Below are 19,572 nucleotides of genomic sequence, written 5' to 3'. Positions count from 1 at the left end.
AATCATCCATTTGGAAAAGGAGGAGGAGAAAGCAGTGCCAATTAAATATCACAAAAGGTTACGATAAGCATCTAAACTATGGGAAGAGATCAGAGTCTTTCAGCATCTTTCTTCCCCGCAGCTGCAATATGTAAACTCAGGAAGGTGACCGAACGTTGATGCTTTAAAAGTTCAATAGTCACGCTTGTTATTGAATGAAGTTACTGAGAATTGACAGAAGAAAACATTTTGGAGAGGAGTTTCCAAGTAGGGATCATATTTCTAGTTTAGTGTGCAGCAGAACCAGCGCGTTTGAATGGCTGTCGGATCCGGTAGAAGGAGAAAATAACTGCTCTGTGGTAAAACAGGGCAAAGGAAATAATCTGTCTCCTTCAGAACCTTTTTTCTTTTTTTTTTTATTGTTCATAGGTGCAAATTCAAAAGCGACTCAGACCGAATGACAGATGTAATTTGAGTGTTTGGTATTTTAAATCTAATTGCACTATTTCCCTGAAAACTCTTGCACATATTCCTGGCTGCTTTTTAAACATTTATATATACTTTTCTGCCTTTTATACAAATTCATGAAATAATGTCCTTGAAGACACTGAAAAATTTAAGTTGCTCGTTCTTGCTGAAATAAATTGGTCAAAAAATGTTAAAGAAATACATCCATAGACAAATACGAACCTTTTCTCTATATGCTGTTTGAAGATGTTCTCAGGCTGTTTGAGTGCTAAAGAATTGCCAATTTTCACCTTCGATATCTGTCACTGTGTTGTTATTACGAGATTTATTTTTTTAATGAGTCATTGCTAGGTACTGAACAAGTAAGTTAAAGACTATTTTAAGGAGAGGCATATAGAAAAAAAAACCCCAAAATTTGTCGCGAAGACTTTGCTCCGGGTACCTCATGGAGGTAGCTTTAGTAGAAATAATAAACGGGGAAAGCCACAGGTGAATGAGACAGTGCAGAGAAAAGAAAGGGTTGAAAACTAGGGACGTGGTGATGATCAGCTGCAAAAAGGGAACTGAAATTCTGTTCTTCTGGGGTTAGTGAGCCAACCCCAGCCATCGTGGTTCCTACTGCCCTGTACGACCCTGTGCAGCGGTGTCAACCACACCGTCCTGCTTGAGTGTAGGTCCTGTTAATACCAGGTCTGTTCTTCATCCATAGGTGTCCCTGCCCAGGGCAGGGGGGTTGGAACTGGGTGATCTTTAAGGTTCCTTCCAACCTAAACAATTTTATGATTCTATGATAGGTCCTAGGCTGTCACCTGCCCTCATCTCAAACCTCAACAGCACCCGTTGTCACAGTATCTTCCTGCCTTTAGCCGGGTGCGTTTGCTGCTGGTGCACATCTACCTGCTCCTGCCGTTCTTCAGTGACATCAGCCAGGGAACCGCGTGTCACGCACTAAGGGGTGACGGGGTGAGCAGAGCCATCGGTGCCAGCACTGTCCTGCCGTGGGAGAGACGGGCTCTGAGACACGAACCCCGAAGCCTTCGGCTGCAGCAGTCTCTGCTCCGAGCAATTCCCTGAACCTCCAAAGGAGCACATCCCCCATTAAAAACACAACAACAAAACAGCACTTTGATTAATCTTAAGGTGATTGCCTCTTAAGAGACTCTGAAAGCTGGTTTTCAATTAACAATGTAGTTTACATAAAAGGCACATATTGATGAACATAGTCCATGATTTTTTGCTCAGTCCCATTATTCTCCTCTAATTCACGTACGGAAGCTAAGATTTACAGTGATCTCACTGTTTACCAAAATCCAAGCTACTTGGAGGTTAATGGTGTTGCTACTTTCTGGTGAGTGTTTCATCTCCTGTTTTCTTCACAAAGGACAATAAAGGAAAAAGAGGAACGTGCTTCCAGAAAGCACCCAAAAGCGCAGATGATCCATCAAGAATGAGCTGAGCACTCTTGTGAGAGCTGGAAATTTCCCTAACGTTGTTTTGGCATGTAACGCTTCTGGATGTCTGACAGCCCGATATTTTCCTATTCATATGCAGAATTATTTTCAATGCTAAATATCGCTGATTGACAAATTTGCTATTCGAGTTGCCCGTCATGCCATGAGCCCTTCTCCTGCATCAGGCTGAGCATGCTCAAAGCCCTTTTTTGCCCGCGTGATAAGGAAGTGCTCAACGTTTCACATGACCGATGCCCAGGAAGAGCACAATAAAATATCGATGTGTACTGTAACTAGGATGCAATGCCTTCCTGAATTAAAGAAACATTTGATTTGGAGAGGAAGGGGGAAAAAGGGGCGGGGTAATAGAGATAATAGGAAAAGACGTGCAAGATGAAATACTGCTGTTAGTACCAAAAAGTTTCTGAGAACGGAGGATGATAGAGCAGCATAAAGAAATTACAACAACGTTGAGGTGTTTATGCTTGTTCGCGTGAGTACTGGTGGAAGCCTCTTGAATTAATCATTCAGCGCTCCTTATATATATAATCATGTACCTTACCTCCAAATCAGAGCCAGTTATATTAGAATAGCTGATTACACTCATTGTGAAGGGTTTGGTTGGGTTTTTTTTTTTTTCCAGAAATTGATTCTATAAAAAAACTGGCTTATTTTAAGAATTCTGACTTCAGACAAATAATCCAAAATTGATGCTTGATTGAAGCTAAAGAACCAAACACAATTTATTGCTTGTTCGAAATTGTAGTGAAAATACTACCCTTCTGTTTGAAGGACCTTCTAAAAATATTGTAGTCGTTATTAATGGTAACATGAGTGAATTGGAGATACATACGTATTTGTTATCTGACATTTTTAAAAAAAGAAACTCATGGTGTTTTTATACCCGTGGGGCTTAAAGATCACCTGATTGTGACATATTTGATGGGGAATATCAAATCGTCTGTCCAAACTTCTTCTAAAAGTTATAGCTGTATCTTTCCAGTCTGTAGGCACGTTCTACTATGAATATAGGTAAAATAGTTTTATGAATTTATTCAGCAGTGTAATTTTAATCCTTCTCTTCTGGGTGAAACATTTTTTCCTTAATGCATTAGCATGAATAAATGCCTACAAAAAGCTGAAGTTAAAATCTATGTCTTGAGCCCACTTTGGCTTAAGTGTCCCAGTGGGTTGGGTTTTCTATTAGCGAGGGACCGCAGAACATGAAAGTCCAGCTCTGTGCTGGGGCTGAGATTAGATCTGAATGCAAGGAAAAGCAACAAAGGTCCACAAAATATCTGAAATCTGCAAATACTTCCTGTACTTAACCTACACTTTCATTGCGTGACTGTAAAGAACAGCAAATCTTTGTTCTTTCCCTCTCAGTTCCCATTCGGTCAGTTTGGAGATATAGGAGAAAGGTTTTTGGGGAGCAGACTCGTTATCAGTCTTCCTACAGTTTCCATCTGATTCTGTCAACAGTGAGTACATCAAAACCATGAGTTTACAGCCACTTCTCAACATCAAAAAACGTTTTGTAAAAATTATTCTTTCTTTTGCCAAGAAAGGTTGGACCAGACGATCTTCGAGGTCCCTTCCAACCTGGTATGCTATGTTTCTATGATTATATATACACACACATGTATATATTATATAAATTAATATGAACATAGATCATGCATGTGAAGTTCCTTGATATCTTTAAAGTTTAGCTGATGCTGGGGTTGGTTCCATTTATGAAAACCTGTTAGGATATTTCTTGGGTCTATATTCCAGAAGGTTCTGCTAGTTCTCCTACTTATCAAATAAAAAGTTAAAGATGTCCCTGCTTACTGCAAGGGGTTGGACTAGATGACCTTTAAAGGTCCCTTCCAACCCAACACATTCTACGGTTCTATGAAAAAGGGAGGAAAGTCTCAGAAATGCCTCTCAGCCTTTGTGCCTTGCCAGGAAGGTGTTGGTTTAGCAGCCTCAGGGTGCTCAGGTGGCTTTGTGCACAGGTAGGGTCATTGGCCGTGGGTTCGGTGATCCATAGAGAGCAGAGAAGCCTATAGAATGCATTACTTAGAGCTGGAAATAACGGCAAGAAAAATGGTTCATGGCTTCTCACAGCTCAGCTCATGGTGATTTGAATCTGAAATAAATTACCAGGGCAATCCTGTTTGTGGATCATCAACTGCAGAGGTGATACTAAAGAACTTGTGTCCCTGTTCACTGGGAACACCTGTATGTAAAGCCTTGGTATAGCTGTTCTGACATGCTGAATCAGATTTCTCTGTCTCGAAACAAAATAGAAAATATAGACTGTCCCAATCATATTTATTCTTTTTTTCGTCTCCACAAGGTTACACTTTTGGAAAACCCTCGTAAAAGCAATCCATTCTTTTCAGTTAAAAGCCATTCGTATGGCAACAAACCACTGTTCTTCCATTTATATCTGTATTCATCCATTTAAACTCTAAAGCCTTCCAGCTTACTTCTTGGATTTATAGCCAGCTGGCTGCTGTGTGCAATACGAACATATTCTGACTGTGCATGAGGCGTTTTGTCTCGTTTAACCCGTAATTGTAACGTTCGTTCTAGGCCATGCCTACATGTATTTAGCGTTGACTGTGCAAGTTCCCAGAGTCACGACTTCCCATCTCCTCGCCGATATACAATCTACTGTTATTAGAGAAAAGTTAAGTGAAAAAAAAAAAAAAGGCAACCCAACCCCAAAACAAAACCCCCACAGCCCCCTCCTGGAACCGAGTTGGATAAAATGAATATGTTCAAGATGATGGACCATAGCTGAGCCAGCTCGCGTGGGATCGGTGCCCACTTTTTGGCATTTACAGTAAACTTTGGAACGACTTTGTAACACGCATGCTTTAATAGCGAATGGGGAGGGGAAGGGGAGGCAGAGAAGAAGGACGTATGCACTCTTTTTTTCTTTCTTTTTTATGAATGTTAGCTTACTGTTTTTTCCAAAGGTCGTCTGATAAGCTATGCCTGTTTATTAGTATGTCAAAGAAATTCACTGGAAGTGAAATTCTGAAATGACTGCCCCAAGTTACTGAATCATCAATGAGACACTTACGTTCAAAGAAAGCGTGAATATTAAAATTTCTTGGCATACTTTGGCTTTGTAAGAAATACAGTATACTATTCTTTTTCCTTTATGCAACATCACTGGGCTCTAAGAGAGGCAATAGAACCATTAATTAATAGTAGTAGTCCTGGGTAATGTCATAATAAGCGACGGAACATGTTAAAGCGCGTTTGTTCTTGCCAGCTATCAGGAGGAACCTTTACGTATTTTAAAGGCCCATTAGGTTTGTTTACATACTCGGTTGAAGCTGGTATGTTTTGCTTCCAGTGGAACTGCCATTGGCAGGGGTTGAACCAGACTTGAGTACTTGACTCCGCCGGTGTTGAATTTCCCGGCAGTTGTGTGCAGTCAGTAATACGCTGTCGGTATTTCAGGGCAGGCTGTCTCTCTGGGGTAGCGGGTACAACCCAAAAGAACGTAGTCCCCAAAGCTGGGGTGGCTGGCTGGGGGTTATTGTCATAAAAATGAAAATAACTGAAATTATAGATATCAGAAGCAATTTTCCACAACGGAAAAAGGTGGTTGAGGAATCAAAAGCGTGCCTTCAGGTATATTCCCCAACAGAACAACAAAAATGTGCTGGGCTTTAAATTGCGCTAGCAATCTGGAAAGGATTTTCTGACTGGAGCTATGTTAAGTGTTAATAGCGAAACCTGGGTACTTTTCTCTTTGATCTCTCCTCGAGCTCATATAGAATAATAGGATCAAAATAAAATGCCATTTATATGAACACCTTGTTCTTTTGATCTTGGCACAAAAAATTCTGTCTGCAGCTACAACTAAGCAAACGGTGCGTCTGCTCCTTTTAGTTGGACCTTGTAGTTTATCATAACTTTTAATAAATGGTGTCACAGCCAATTTTTTGTGTAGTTCATGAACTTAGTTGTAATTTTTGCCCTCAGAGTCTTTTACTGCGTTTTCAGAAGAACCGAGAATAAGGTAAGCGGGACCTGTAAACTGGTGGCTTGTGGTCAGTTGTGCAGATGTGTGTTGAGTATATGACGTAAACATTTGTATGCCGCTACATTTTAAAATAAAACGTTAGTTGGTCTTTGACCACTTGGGAAAAGCTGTTAGATTAGTCTACTCTGAATAAGAGAACGCATGGTTACGTGACCTCGAGAACAGTTGGGGTAATTGTGGTTATCACAGATGCTAGGGTTTGGATCCCGGCTTTTTCCATCAGGAAGGTGATGTACCCCGTGGTGTCTGGTGAGGGAACCAAACCTTTCTCGTCATTGCCCACCTCTGCGGCAAAGAGCGTAGAAGTATTACAGCTGGTAGTTATGGATCCCCTTTGCTTTTATGTAGAGATCTACAAGACAGATAATCCACAGATCAGCATGAGTACCTTTCAGCTCTTTATTCCCTGGGGTTGATGGTCAGGAACGTGCCTTTGGAAGTTATTATTGTGAGCACTTAAAGTAAAGCCACTTCTTCATGCTCTTTCAAATCTCTTCCTAAGATTCTTCTCTGCCAAAGGCTTTGACTGCATGGAAACAGCTGAGCTGTGTTTATCGTGATGATGGATGGTGTCTCATTGTGATCCCGGCTTCAGTTGTCGTAACTTCCAAGAGCAGATGAGATGGGCATGAAGCGCTGTGCCAAATGAAAGCCAATAAACCGAAGTCCTGCGGTTCACCAATGTCATAATCTCTGCTGTCCAGGAAGAGGGATTAGCGAGTGAGGAGAAACACTAGCTAGGAGAGATCCAGTGGCCAAGTAGTGTCTTGGGTGTCGAATGTCTCTCTCAAGCTTTGCGTCCCACTGTAATTTATATTTAGCTATTAAGCTTATTAGCTAGGAACAGTCAGCTTGTTGTCTGCCGTATGCAAGGAACACCGCTGGGTAAGTGCTGGGTAAGTGTTCAGGCTCTTGCTGAAATGGCAGCGGTTGAGGTTCCCGCACGTGAACTGTCCTCCAGCAAGTTTCTTTGCAGACTTAGTGGGGTTTCTGTAGCCTGTCATGAGGCAGGAGTATTCCAGGGAGGGAGCCATAACCGTGGCTACGATCTGTAACCCTATTCTAATAAAATACTACAGTATAATTCATTATGTGCAATGAAGATGCTTTGCTCTAACCGAGCTAGTTTGAGTACCGAAAGCAGCGTTGGGCACATCTGTGTGGTGCTGCACTAGGATGAATGCGTCCTGCTGAGCTCAGGTCTCCGGGCTAATGCCGCCCCTCTGCCTCCAGTCCTTCCGCTAATTAGTACAGAACCGTTGTAAGAAAGGCTGTTGCTGTAGTTGTCTAAAAGGCAGTATCTATCCAACTCTTAAGTTTAGCAGAATATGATGCCCGGGTCATCTTTCATCACTTCTCATTCCCTATGTCTGTATAGTGGTCCCAGAATTCCCACCTACCTCTTGCGTCAATTAAAAGAGGGATGTGGGACTCTTCGGACAAGGAGTTGAAGTGAGAGCGCTACAAAAGTTCGTCATTTTTTTTCCCTTACAATCAAAACGGGATTGCCCTGGTTCTGCGGTTAGCATGAAGCAAATCGGCTCTGTCGTGAAGTCAGTGGGGTACAAGTTAATACAAGGTAGTAAAGGAATAATAATAAAGTAAAACAGCAAAGTCCCCAGTCTTTTATGACAAAACCAGTGTGATCCTGCTGCAGTCTAAGGCCCTGCTGCAGATAGTGTTTTCTGATGCCTGGGTAAGTCCAATTTACATATATACAAAGTGTATGAATAAAGTTATAAAAGTATGCTTAGTATTATACTTTTTTTTTTTTCCTTGAAAGTAATTTGCTATTGTTCAAACTTTCAGCTTTCACTGGTTTTGTTTCCAAAACCCCAAAAGGAAGAGAAAATAACAAAAGTCCATAAAGCAAAAGGGATATGTTCTCATTTCAGTTCACAGAATTTCCTGCCTTTAAACAATACAAATATATGCCCTTAGGTTTCTAACGTGCTGGAAGGATACCCAATTCCTGAAACAGATCAAATTAAAAGTGAGTCCACTATAGCAACAGCGAGTTTTACCAGCACGTCCAATAGATCTCGACAAGAATTCACTGAGTTTTAACCATTTTGCCAAGCCTTACAAAATCTTAGGCTGCTGACTCCATAAATGAATAAATGCTCAAGCAAATTCTAAGCTGAATTGGGCACAAATAATATCTGGTGCTCAGTAATTGTTGCCTTCTCATTACAGGCCGCATTTAAAACAGTTATTTCATAGAACTTTGAGATGTATCCACAAGCAGAAGAGACGTGGACGTTCGCTGTGTCAAACTTTTCAAAGTACATTGTGTCCCTTGGTTACGGTTACGTGTTCAGCAGACCGAAGGTGTTGCTCCCAGCACTCAGGGTGAAGGATGTGAGGAGCACGGGGGCAGATGGCAGCAGTTGTCACCAGATAGAGCATGGCAGGTCGGTGTCCTGAGAAGTGGTGGCTTGGACGTAGAAGGAGGGATGAACTGAAGAAACTTCTTCTTGGTTTTATTAAATCCTTTTATTTTGATTTTTCATTTGTCTTTAAAATGTCTTAAATTTTAATTTAATTGTCTAAAAATTGTCTTAAAAATTGTCTTCTCACCTTTTTGACCTATTTCAATAGAAACGTCAAAGTATTGAGAGTCCTACTCTCCATGATCATTTGGGGTGTATCTGTAGGAACAACATTCAGACTTGTAGAAGCAAAGCACTGGGCGCAACAGTCACAGTCAAGCTCTTTGCCTCTCCAAGGTTTCTCATTTTTATTTTTATTTATAATATATTTAGTGCAGTAACGCTCAAGATGACCGTGTCCAGGCACAGAGAGGGTGTTAGCTCAGGCTGTTCACATGACCGTGTCCCCTTACAGGATGGGCACCATCCTTCCTGTTGTCCTCATGCAGATGTGTCACCAAGCTGGTAACTGCCAGCACATAGTGTATAAGGGTAACAGCGCTGTTTGTATTGATGCTGTTTTCTCCTTTTTCCAACAAAAATGCGTGTCCCTCTTCTCGTTTTACAGTCTTTAATATCATATTACTGGGCACTGGTGAGGCCCTGCCTTGAATACGGTGTACAGTTTTGGGCCTCTCACTACAAGAAAGACATCAAGGTGCTGGAGCATGTCCAGAGAAGGGCAACGCAGCTGGTGAGGGGTCTGGAGCACAAGTCTTGTGAGGAGCGGCTGAGGGAGCTGGGGGTGTTCAGCCTGGAGAAAAGGGAGACCTTCTCGCTCTCTACAACTCCCTGAAAGGAGCGGGTAGTGACATGGGGCTTGGTCTCCTCGCAAGTAACAGGTGATAGGACAAGAGGAAACGGCCTCAAGTTGTGCCAGGGGAGGTTTAGATTGGATATTAGGAAAAATTTCTTCACTGAAATGGTTGTCAAGCGTTGGAACAGACTGCTCAGGGAAGTGGTGGAGTCCCCATCCCTGGAGGCATTTAAAAGATGTGTAGACATGGTGCAGAGGGTCATGGTTTAGTGATGGTTTTGGCAGTGTTCGGTTGATGGTTGGAGTCGATGAGCTTAAAAGTCCCTTCCAACCTAGACGATTCTATGATCATAGGTAGCTCAGTGAAGGGCCACGTGTGTTTTCCGTGAATTGGTGGTGCATGCTCCCTGAGGAATCTTCTGGTGCCTGGATGCTAAAGGGCAGGTTCTCAGCGATCTTAAATCAGCATCGCCGTCGTCATGATTTATACCACAAAAAAAAGGAAGGCCAAGGTTTTTAGGTTTTGGTTGGTTTGTTTGTTGTTTTTTTTTTTTTCCCTTTGATAACTCTGCTACTAGTAATAGCAATGTTTTTAGAGCTTTCTGACAAAAACTAGATCCTTTTAGGGCAGAGCGTTACGGCAGTTCTAGTTTTAGAGATGGAGAGAGACTTTTGGTGTTTGGACAGTGAGACACTGACCCACTGGCAAAGTTGGGACTAATACTCAGAGTTTCCTCTCAACCGCCCTGCCTAGCTGACGTACAAACGTGTACACATCTAAACTTCAGTGGCAGTGCAAAAAAAGTGCAAAAAAATCTAGCGTAGGCACACATTTTCAAATGGAGCTCAGAGTCTCTGCGTTACCCCACAGTCCTTGGGGCCGGAGGCGGTTGACAGGACCTTCTGGATCTGAACGCCTTGGGGCTGAGATAACTCTACAATAGCCTCGTGTTTTTCTTACTACGTGGGTGTTGTATTGTATTGAGGGCAAAACGTGGTTTAGATTTTTTGTGCGCATACAATTACTATTTTGATTTAATTTCTCTAACTTGTTCAGGTAAAGCTTTCTCCAGTTAAACTTCCAAGTGAGCGTAGGCTTCGTTGCGTATTTCTTTCTTGGGGTACCTGAGAAAGTGTGAAATAATTACGGTGAAATATGTGTTTTCCTGAGAAACACACAGAAGTTTGCGTTTGCGCAGGCGAGTGAACTATCAAAACCAGATGTCAGCAAGTGGAACATTTTACATAAATTTATTAAAATCATTATTTACCTGTAAGTTATAAGAAGGGCTTAGCTGCACTAGTTTGTTGCCAATATGTACTGCCAATAATCTGCCAAAAAGCAGTTTGCTGGCAAAATCGCTGAAATGGTTAGCTTATGCTTGCACAGAACATTACAACCCCGAGTCAAATGAAAACCTACTATAAACGAACTCTTTGATGGTGGATTCGCTGGAATATGTTATTGATATATGGCATACAGTTTATATGGATTATGTATACTGCACAAGAAATATGGATATCTATTAAGGGTAACTTGATATGTAATCGGTTAGGACAGTTATTGTTTTCAGTATTTGCTATGAATAAGATCACACGGTGACTGCTCGGTTTTAAAACCCAGATTATTCCCGTGCAGCCCAAAAGCGCTAGCGTCCTATTCGCTCAATTAATATGGAAAGGCTATTGAAAATGTAAAATATCTGACATCTATACAGAGTAATTTTAAAGGCAACTTTTCTTCGAGGAACAATTTATATGTTGCATAAACTTATATTTTTCATCCAAGTATCATTTCGAGCATAGCAAGCTTAAATATTGGAGGCCATAGGGAAACATAATATTACGATAATGTTCTTTGGTGCGGTTTGGAAGGTTTTAGGAAACATTTGGAAGTATTTTTCTCATAAAGTCACTTAACTATTGAAGTGTTATGATAGCACTCCCTTCTGCATTGCGTATGTTACAAAACAGCCTGTTTAAAGGGGACACCCATCCTATATATATATCCTGATTAGAAGTATTTCCACAAAACAGGAAATTATATGTTACAGGATCCTGGTATTAGTTTTAATTAAAAAAAAAAAAAAAAAGAAATAAAAGACAAGATGATTTAAGGTGTGATATCAGTTTTCAAACACCCACTTCCAGTTCTGTTGAGCAAGAAGAGATACCGTATTGTTTGGAGCTATACGTGAAATTTGCATTTTCTAAATAAGCACTCGAGAGCCGAGCTGGTTTTTTCTGTTTAAGTGAGCACTAATAAACATGACCAATCCTTTACGATCCTAAAGAACCTTAAAAACCTTGCAATTCTCAGAAGCCTAACTTTTTTGCCCGTCGTGCAATTCATTCTTTTGAACTTCTGCAGAAGCAGAACTTAAGTCAACAATTTCTAAATTTCTGGCAGTTGTTATCAAGGTGACTCTTAGTGCTCCAAAAGCGTATCTGTTACCTCGCAGTGTCGGTGTAGCTGATCTACGCAGTCGTGATGTTTAATTATAGAGAAAATGACTTTTTTTGCTCAACTATCAATTAATTCCTGTTTTTGTATCTTGCACAAAATAACGCATAAGTTATTTTCATCTGCGTTATAAAATATGTATTGTAGTTCATTACCATCTTTCTGCAGAGTTTTTAAATTATCGCCATTTCATTGTTGAGAATGATGCTCTTAGAAATTATAACTGCACAGGTTCTTACATCTAGCGTTAAAGGATTTCAGGGAACTGAAGATGAGGATTCAGAAATAATACATTTAGGGTCAAACTCCGTCTCTCTTGAAGTCAAAGAGAGCTTTACCTTTGACTTCAGTGGGTCCAGAGTCTCCCTTCTGGTATTAAAATGCAGAGTAATCACTATTTGATATTTTTTTTGCTGACCTAAAGCGCTTAAGATACTGTTAAAGTCATTTGTCGGGAGTAAATATGTAACAAAACGGAATAATCCCACAAGTAGTGGATTAGGCTAGACAGGCTTTTGGCTGAAATGGTGTCCAAGAAGAGCAGCAGCACAGAGGACTCAAAACCAGGAAAGCTTTGACTTTTGGGATGTATTTGGTTTGGAGGAGTTTCACCTGCTTTTGCTTCCGTTTTGCGTAGTTTCACTGCAGGGTTGTGTTTTGGAAGGTAGTACCTTTCCATGTATTTTTGGGAATAAGAGTTGAGGAATGCTTTGGTTAAAATCCCGGACATCTAGGATGTAGGCTTTACAGCGCACCTTGAGCGGTCATCGTAATGTTAGAAATTCCACCGTAATACTGGGAGGAAAGTTAGAGATGGGTTTGACCATCCTCCTTGTGTTGAGGTACAGATGTGGCATCTTAAAGAATAAACTACTATGAGTGTTGTTGAATCGGAATGAAGCTAGTTAAGAAAGAAAAGTAAACGCTAAGTCAAAGTGTGAATTTTTGGCAATATCGAATATGGATACTAAATACCGAGGGATTTTGCTCAGAAGTTATTTGGAAAAATAGGTGGAAGTTACGGTTTGAGGAATCTGAGAATTATCCTGTTTCTCTTCTCCTCTCTTTTCTGTTGACACCTCTCCTCTCCTGCCTGTCTCGCCTTCCTTCCCCACTCCCACGGACCAAGTTACCGCTTGAGTCACAAGGAGCTGCCTGCGGTTGGTCTGGATCCAACCTCTCATCTCCGGGAGCATCTCTGGGTCCTGCCTGTCCATCAGGCATACCGCTGGGGTGACAAGGGTCGTTGCATTCAGCTAATTTGTTGCCAAAACAGCGATATTTTGGCTTATTTGTCAGAAGGAGGTCGTCTTCATCCTTGGCCTCGATGCTGGTTAAAACTTGGCTGGACGATGCTGTGAGCAACCTAGTCCAACTGGGCGGGCTTTGAGCAGGAGGTCGGACCAGAGACCTTCTGACCTCAGAGACTCTCTATTTGGTATTTCTCCTGTGTCGGGGAAGAAGGAAGATGAGAGAAGATAACGAGAGGGGAAAACAATCCCATCTCAAATAATATTTCCGTACTTCTGTATCCTGCAGTTCACAAACAGGGGCAATCTGTGTAAACCCTTCTCGTTCTGCCCAGAAAAACTTAATATTCTACTGTGGGAAGAGAAGCTCAGCCGCAGACCTTGTATTTTCTTTTGCCGTGCCCTTCCTGGTGCTTAATCTTGGCTCTGTTCGGTTTTCTTTCTGTTCTCTCTCTTTGCTCCTAATCCTTGTCCATGCTTATAAGCCCCTAATATTTATATGGCATTATCTGTGTTAGAGATTACTGCTGACAAGTAATCTCTTCCCTCTTCTGAATGAAGAATTACAACCATTGCTAAAGATCAGAAAGTGAAATTAGATCCCCGAAAGTAAGTGACAACTTCAATAAACCCTAATATCAAATTCCCTAAATATCGGGAATCTTCTTTTGAGCTTTGAGGTTTGAACTGGAGCGCCGCTTTGGGACACCTGATCACACTCGGCAACTCTTTTTGTGCTGTAGAGCAGAATGTGACAGTAGTTGCAGAGAAAAAAAAAAAAAATCAAGAAAAAAAATCACTGACCCGAGACTAGTCTCCCAGTTTGGTCATTTGTTGCAGTCTTTCGAGAGGTAGGTAAATATAAATGCATCAGTTTTACTGCTGGCAGGTGATTTCACACAGATTTGTAGCATTAAATATCAAAAATATAAATGTATAAATTTATATAAATATAAAAAGCAAGTATAATCTAAAGTAGTTTGCTGTCTGTTCCAGTTTGGCCTCCAAAGAATTGCTTTCATGACTAATTTATTTTTTTGGTCCTTAGAACAAGTGGACAAAAATTCAGACTTTTAAAAAAGCTCAAGGGATGTCCATGCAGCTTTGGTATTTGTACAGTGCTTGGCCAGCCATACGCGTGCAAGGGTGTATTGTTTTGCACGTATTTGTAGTAATTGTAGGGACAAATTCAGCGTGGGAACAGGATAAATTTAAGGAAGCAGAGAGTGGAATTTCCCAGTTATTGCAAAGACAAAAATGACTTTCCATCACAACCGTTATAAGCCAAGTGGATTCCGGGTATTAGAATATCAGAAGCTCTCCACGAACCTCTGTAGTGTTTTATGTCATATAAATTCTCCTAAAAATGTTACGGTTAGCAAAGAGACAATTGTCATCCCGTTTAAAGAAAGCCAAAGGAAATTCTCAGACGGTGAGTTTGGTAAATTGTAAGTTGTGCCGTGACGGTGACGAAGGGAACGCGGCAGCTCTAGAACGTGTGTCCTCCAGCTCCAAGGCCTGGGGAAGGCTTCTAAATATATCTCATCGTGACTGTTTCCTTTTATAGATTTTAAACTTTTTAATAGCTATATAATTAAAAAAAAAAAAAATCCATGGCACTTTTAGAACTATCTTTAACTTTGCTTGCAAATGTAAATAAAGTTAGAGAAGGGCCGGTTTTTGTGAATTCAAATTTTTTTTTGGCTAATAGCCAGTCTTAAAAATGATCCCTGCTCATCGAGTGCAACTGTTCAACCCAGTATACAACTCAGAACTTGCCCGTATAATTTGATCTAACCTAAATCAGCACTCGTTAGTCTTTCTAATGTGGCTTCTATTCATCGAGCAGTGACACCATGGCCCTTCCATCCTTTTTGTTGTTGTTGTTTTTAATAAAACGGTGCCCAAAGTGACTCTTAGTGCCACGAAAAGAAACCAAATGCCAGAAGTAATTTGTCATTAGGGCAAAGGAAGCGCTGGGAATAAACACCTACGATGTAACGTGGCAATGTGTTATGAAAGCGCTGGGCAAAACGCATGTCTGCTTCAAGGAAAAGTCCATCGGTTTCCTCAGAATGGGGTTTCATGGCGTAAATGAAAAGAAAATATATAATATATAGATTGGGGAGCTTGGAAAAAATCTGTTATTCAACGTGGCAAATATTTAGATTGAAACTCTGACTTTCAGGATATGGAATTTTTATTATATATGAACTTCACTTAATTTTTAACCCATCTTTTTAACTAGACATCTATACCCAGTATGCAAAAAGGGAAAGTTTTCATGGCTTACTCTTTTTAAAGTCTTCATAAAGTTTTAAAATTGACTGTTAAATATGTCAGAGATCCTCAAAAACCTGAATAAATAAAAGAAAAATAGTTTTGAAAAGTTTTGAAAACAAGTCGTGATACTAAAATGAGATATCTGCGTCTCTCACTGTTTGTTCTGAACTTTCAGTGTTTAGACATATGAGTTATGCATAAAAGTAAAACATTTTCCATGTTTTTTTTAAGTATATAAGGGAGAGTACCTTGTGGAATCTGTTGAAAGTGTTAATATTTGTATGCTTTGGTGGTGACTTTTTTTCTGGAAAGTTTCACGTGTACCAGGCTTGGCTACCACAAATTAATAATAACAATAAAATCCTTCTCCCGTATTAAAAATGGAATGCCCTGGCATTTTTCTTACGTGACTAGTGTGTGTTGAAACTCAGGTTGAGAAAAATGGTGCCTCCTTCTTGGTAACTTACTTCTCAATGACTAAACGCTGACTGTCTGCTGCCGTAGCTCTCTAGCTTCTTTTTTTTAGAATCATGGAGTGGTTTGGGTTGGAAGGGACCTTTAAAGGTCATCTAGTCCAACCCATCTTCAACAAGGTCAGGTTGCTCAAAGCCCCATCCAACCTGGCCTTGGATGTTACCAGGGATGGGCGTCCACCTCCTCTCCGGGCAACCTGGGCCAGTGTCTCACCACCCTCTTTGTAAAAAATGTCTTCCTTATATCTAGTCTTCTAAGCCTATGTCTTCTCCTGCCCCAGCTCTGCTATTCCATAACCAGCCTCTCTGAGGTTGCATCTTCTGAAATTTAGACAAGGATTAAAAAAACTCTGGTGATCTTTGTGGGAGTAGATACTGTCTCCAACTAAAACCCTGGAGCTCTTGTTTTTTCTCCAGGTTATAGACTTTTGGATGGTGATGTAGAAATCCTGCAAGCTCTTGATGTTTATAAATGACTGGAGTCTGGGCAGGTACTGGATGGAGAGATGACTCTGTCTGGAAGGTGGCAGAAAAGAAGAATTAATGTGAGTTTGGAAAAGGAAAAATAGAATAGCTGGAGCAAAAATGTTCTGGAGAAAATGTAAACACAAAAAATGTGCTAACTAGACATTGTCTTTCTCTGGCATGCATTTGGGAAATGCACATGAACAGGTTTAGAAGATTTCATGTTGTTATTAGTTTATTTTCAGGTCATTTATTTAAGTGTCATAAAGAACATTAGCTGGTGGTTAGGGACTACAATATCCATTATATCATTCCAATCATGTGGACAAGTTTATACTACGTATGATTTACAATGGTCTTTCCGCGGTTAAAATTGTTATATTCAGGTACAACATTTTATACACGGTTGTATTTAGTAGAAGCCAAGTGGCTGAGCACAGAGGCCTCTTCCAATCAAAGTCCGAAAAATTAATGCTTTTACACGAACACTGTGGGTTGCAGCGAGAGCTGTTTATGGCTCTCTGCCTACATCCTTTATCATGTCTCCACTGTTGTTAGTAAAATATACAGAACTACTTTATGCCAAAACAATGGAAGTTAATGCAGATAACTTGTTCCAAAGTTAACCATCAAATAAATCTTTTTTTTTTTTTTTAAACTGTTAAGTGAAATGGTGTTCTAAAACTTTTAAAAATTGTCAAGATGACAAATACTGCGTGTGTAATACAAGTAAATACCACGGAATTGATTGCACACACATGTCTTAAATAAAGGATATTAAATAGTCTATTCCAGAGAGAGACCGGTGAAGGTTTATCTAATATTATTAGAAATTCTGCAACGACGGATCAGATTTATAACGGCTGAAAACTAAGAAGAAAACGTCTTCAGAAATAGAAATGGTGCATTGAGTGGCTGGTTGGCGGGGAGATTAAAGACAGGCAGGGGGATACAGCCTAGGTACTCCGACCTCTCACACGTCAAGCAATTCTTCTTAACAGCAGTGATTCTTCAAAATCTGTTAGTTAAATTTGGTTTGGTAAATCAGTCCTCTCAATTCAGTCATAGACTCGGTGGTTTGGGGCAGATCCCTTAACCTGTTTCTCCTTCAGCTTTTCCCATGCGCAAAAATATAAAAGTATATCCTCACGGTGATGTGTCCATACTTCAGAGGAGCCACCACGGCCAGTTTTAAGTCTATAATTCAGCTTAGACTGTCAAAACGCCGACATAAGTGTTAAGAGCATATATGTATGGAATTCAGCCACATCGAATTTATACTTTCATGCTCTGAAAATTTGAGGGTGGCCAAGTCGCTGGGATGGGAATGGTTTAACTCAGGCTCGTTTGGGTACCCTCCGTAGGTAGTGGATTCGGGTGAAGCTGTTGAGTGTGGTTGAACTTTTTCTGGTTGTATCTACGGAGCAGCTCCAACAAGCGATGACGAGCAGTGGAAAAAAAGGTAGATCTCATAGGTGATTTGGTCAGTGGCTTAGCATAGATAAACATGAAAATAATATGCCAAGGGACAGCAAGACAAATCAAAGGATATACGTTACGTGGAGTAGTTGCGCAGTGACTGACTTAAGAAAGGAGATTTAGGGGGTTGATGGAAAATCGTCAAAGTCAAGAGTACAAGCGCAGTAAAGCTCACGTCATGCGTGAGTTTGTATCTTGTAGTGATTTTGGAGGAAAAGGGTCTGTTTGTGTTTAAAGGTGCTCCACTGCAGGGTGAAGTGGATGATTCTGGTGGTTAGGAATATTTGTTTTGACAAAGAGGGAAGGGAGTGGTTTGTTCCCAGCCCAGAAGCGAGCTGTGATGGAGCAAAACTTGGAAGAACTGTGGAGGAGGTTGATAAAGTGGAGCAAGCGTTGGCTTTAGTAAACAGTTCCATAAACAGGCTGTAGTGTGTAAACATTTGGAAATTAAAAGGAAACAGAAAATTTAAATGTCTCTACTTAGCCGGGAGAACCATAATCACGCTGAAAGGCCTGTAAGTAAATAATATTTGGGTAAATTAACCTGAGGTACAGGCAGACGTTTGGAGTAAGGATCCCATGGTGGCCGTGCATGTTGTCCTCTCCGTGTTAATTTAGAAGAGTCGTGTTTGAATGAAGGAGCTTGACTGGAGTGTTTTCCTGGGCAAGGACCGTAATTCATTACCACTTTAAATCAAATGGTAAAACTAGATCTGCATAAAATACTATGTTTCATATATTACAACAGTGAGTTCAGTGGCCTCAATATAACTGTACAAATGTGTCCTGCTGTTGGGAAGGGGCTTCTGCAGCATGGACATCAGATGGAAGAGCCAGGGGTGTCTGATATTGTCTGTGGTACCTCAGGAAGGTCAGGAGCAGCTCTGCCTCAGTTTCCCCATCTTACTGTTCATTACTTGACCTGTGAAAAAACATTGGAGTGGTTGCTTTTATCCTAGGAATGGATGTACAACTATATCCTTTTCGCCTAGGCGTGGAGTTTTTTTCTGATTTGTGATGAATTTTTTCAGTGGGTCATTGTAGAAATCAGGCAGAGAGAGCTGGATAAGATGACCCAGTTCCATGTCATGGTACGGGTTTGGCCCCTGTTATTATTTGGCCCATGTTGCCATGTTATTAGGCCACAAAGTCTTTCTGCGTTGGCTTTCATTGACCGGCGATGAAGCCACTTGCTGGGCTCAAGTCTAGACATAGACTAGACTCACGGTAGGTTGAACACCTGGCGTCTGGCATTTGCCACCAATCTTAGCTGTGGTCCTGGCAAAAATGCCAAGATTTTTCTGGCAGAATGGCCTTTTTACTTCCCAGAGGTGTTTGCATTATTTTATTTTAGCGGGCAAATCGTTTTGTTCTCCCTGTTGATGCGTGTGTGATGTGGTTCCGTGGAGACCTTTGACTGCTCGGCCCGTGAGCCTGTTACTGTATTTCACAGGTACCGTATTCACTCAAATAAAGCGTATCGTTTACTGAATGCTAGTGGAGTTGTTTGCTTGGCTGGATGTAAAAATATCAACCATGTTTCGTCCTTTCATTTGCTATTAACTAATTGACGATTACCAGGTGAAACTGAAATCCAGCATAAACACAATATAGACTTTTTTTTTTTTTTTTCCCCCTTCTTTTTCCTAACAGGTTCATGCCAGAACATAAGCTTGCCCGTTTGGAAAAGGTAATTGGTGTTAAAAGCAATGGAGATGCTTATCGATCGGAGGGTCTGCCTGGCCAGCAGAAGAGCAGAGCTTTAATGAAAACCAGCGACGCGCGTCGCGAGTCTGGACTTTGTGAAGCCCAGCCTGGCCTTTGTACCACCCAGCACGAGGGGCCGCCGTCCCCGTTAACGGCACCGGCGAGATTGGGCACGTCTGAAGCATCAGAAAGTACAAATCCTTGTCAAGAAGAAGATAAGCAACATCTGACTTTTAACCTCGGTAACATCTCGAGTGGACGGGACTATCAGCAAAGACCTTTGCACGTTGCCTGGCCCCACAGGTGGTAA

The 19,572-nt window shown here is 41.0% G+C and overlaps 1 protein-coding gene across 29 annotated transcripts in view; it reads left to right on the top strand.

Annotated features, from left to right (window-relative positions):
* Positions 1 to 19,572, top strand: part of GTDC1 (glycosyltransferase like domain containing 1) — a 192,837-nt gene that overhangs the window by 132,083 nt on the left and 41,182 nt on the right. For all 29 annotated transcript variants that reach the window (XR_012588293.1, XR_012588294.1, XM_074594466.1 and 26 more), the window contains one exon: positions 19,209 to 19,568. Coding sequence is in view for 27 of the 29 variants with exons in the window: in XM_074594466.1 (XP_074450567.1) it covers positions 19,209 to 19,568 (360 nt within the window). In the remaining 2 variants the exon portion in view is untranslated. The remainder of the gene's footprint in view (positions 1 to 19,208; positions 19,569 to 19,572) is intronic.

The sequence above is a fragment of the Larus michahellis genome, chromosome 7 (genome assembly GCF_964199755.1).
Source record: "Larus michahellis chromosome 7, bLarMic1.1, whole genome shotgun sequence".
Classification (NCBI taxonomy): Eukaryota; Metazoa; Chordata; class Aves; order Charadriiformes; family Laridae; genus Larus; species Larus michahellis.
This window is presented reverse-complemented; position numbering and strand designations above follow the sequence as displayed.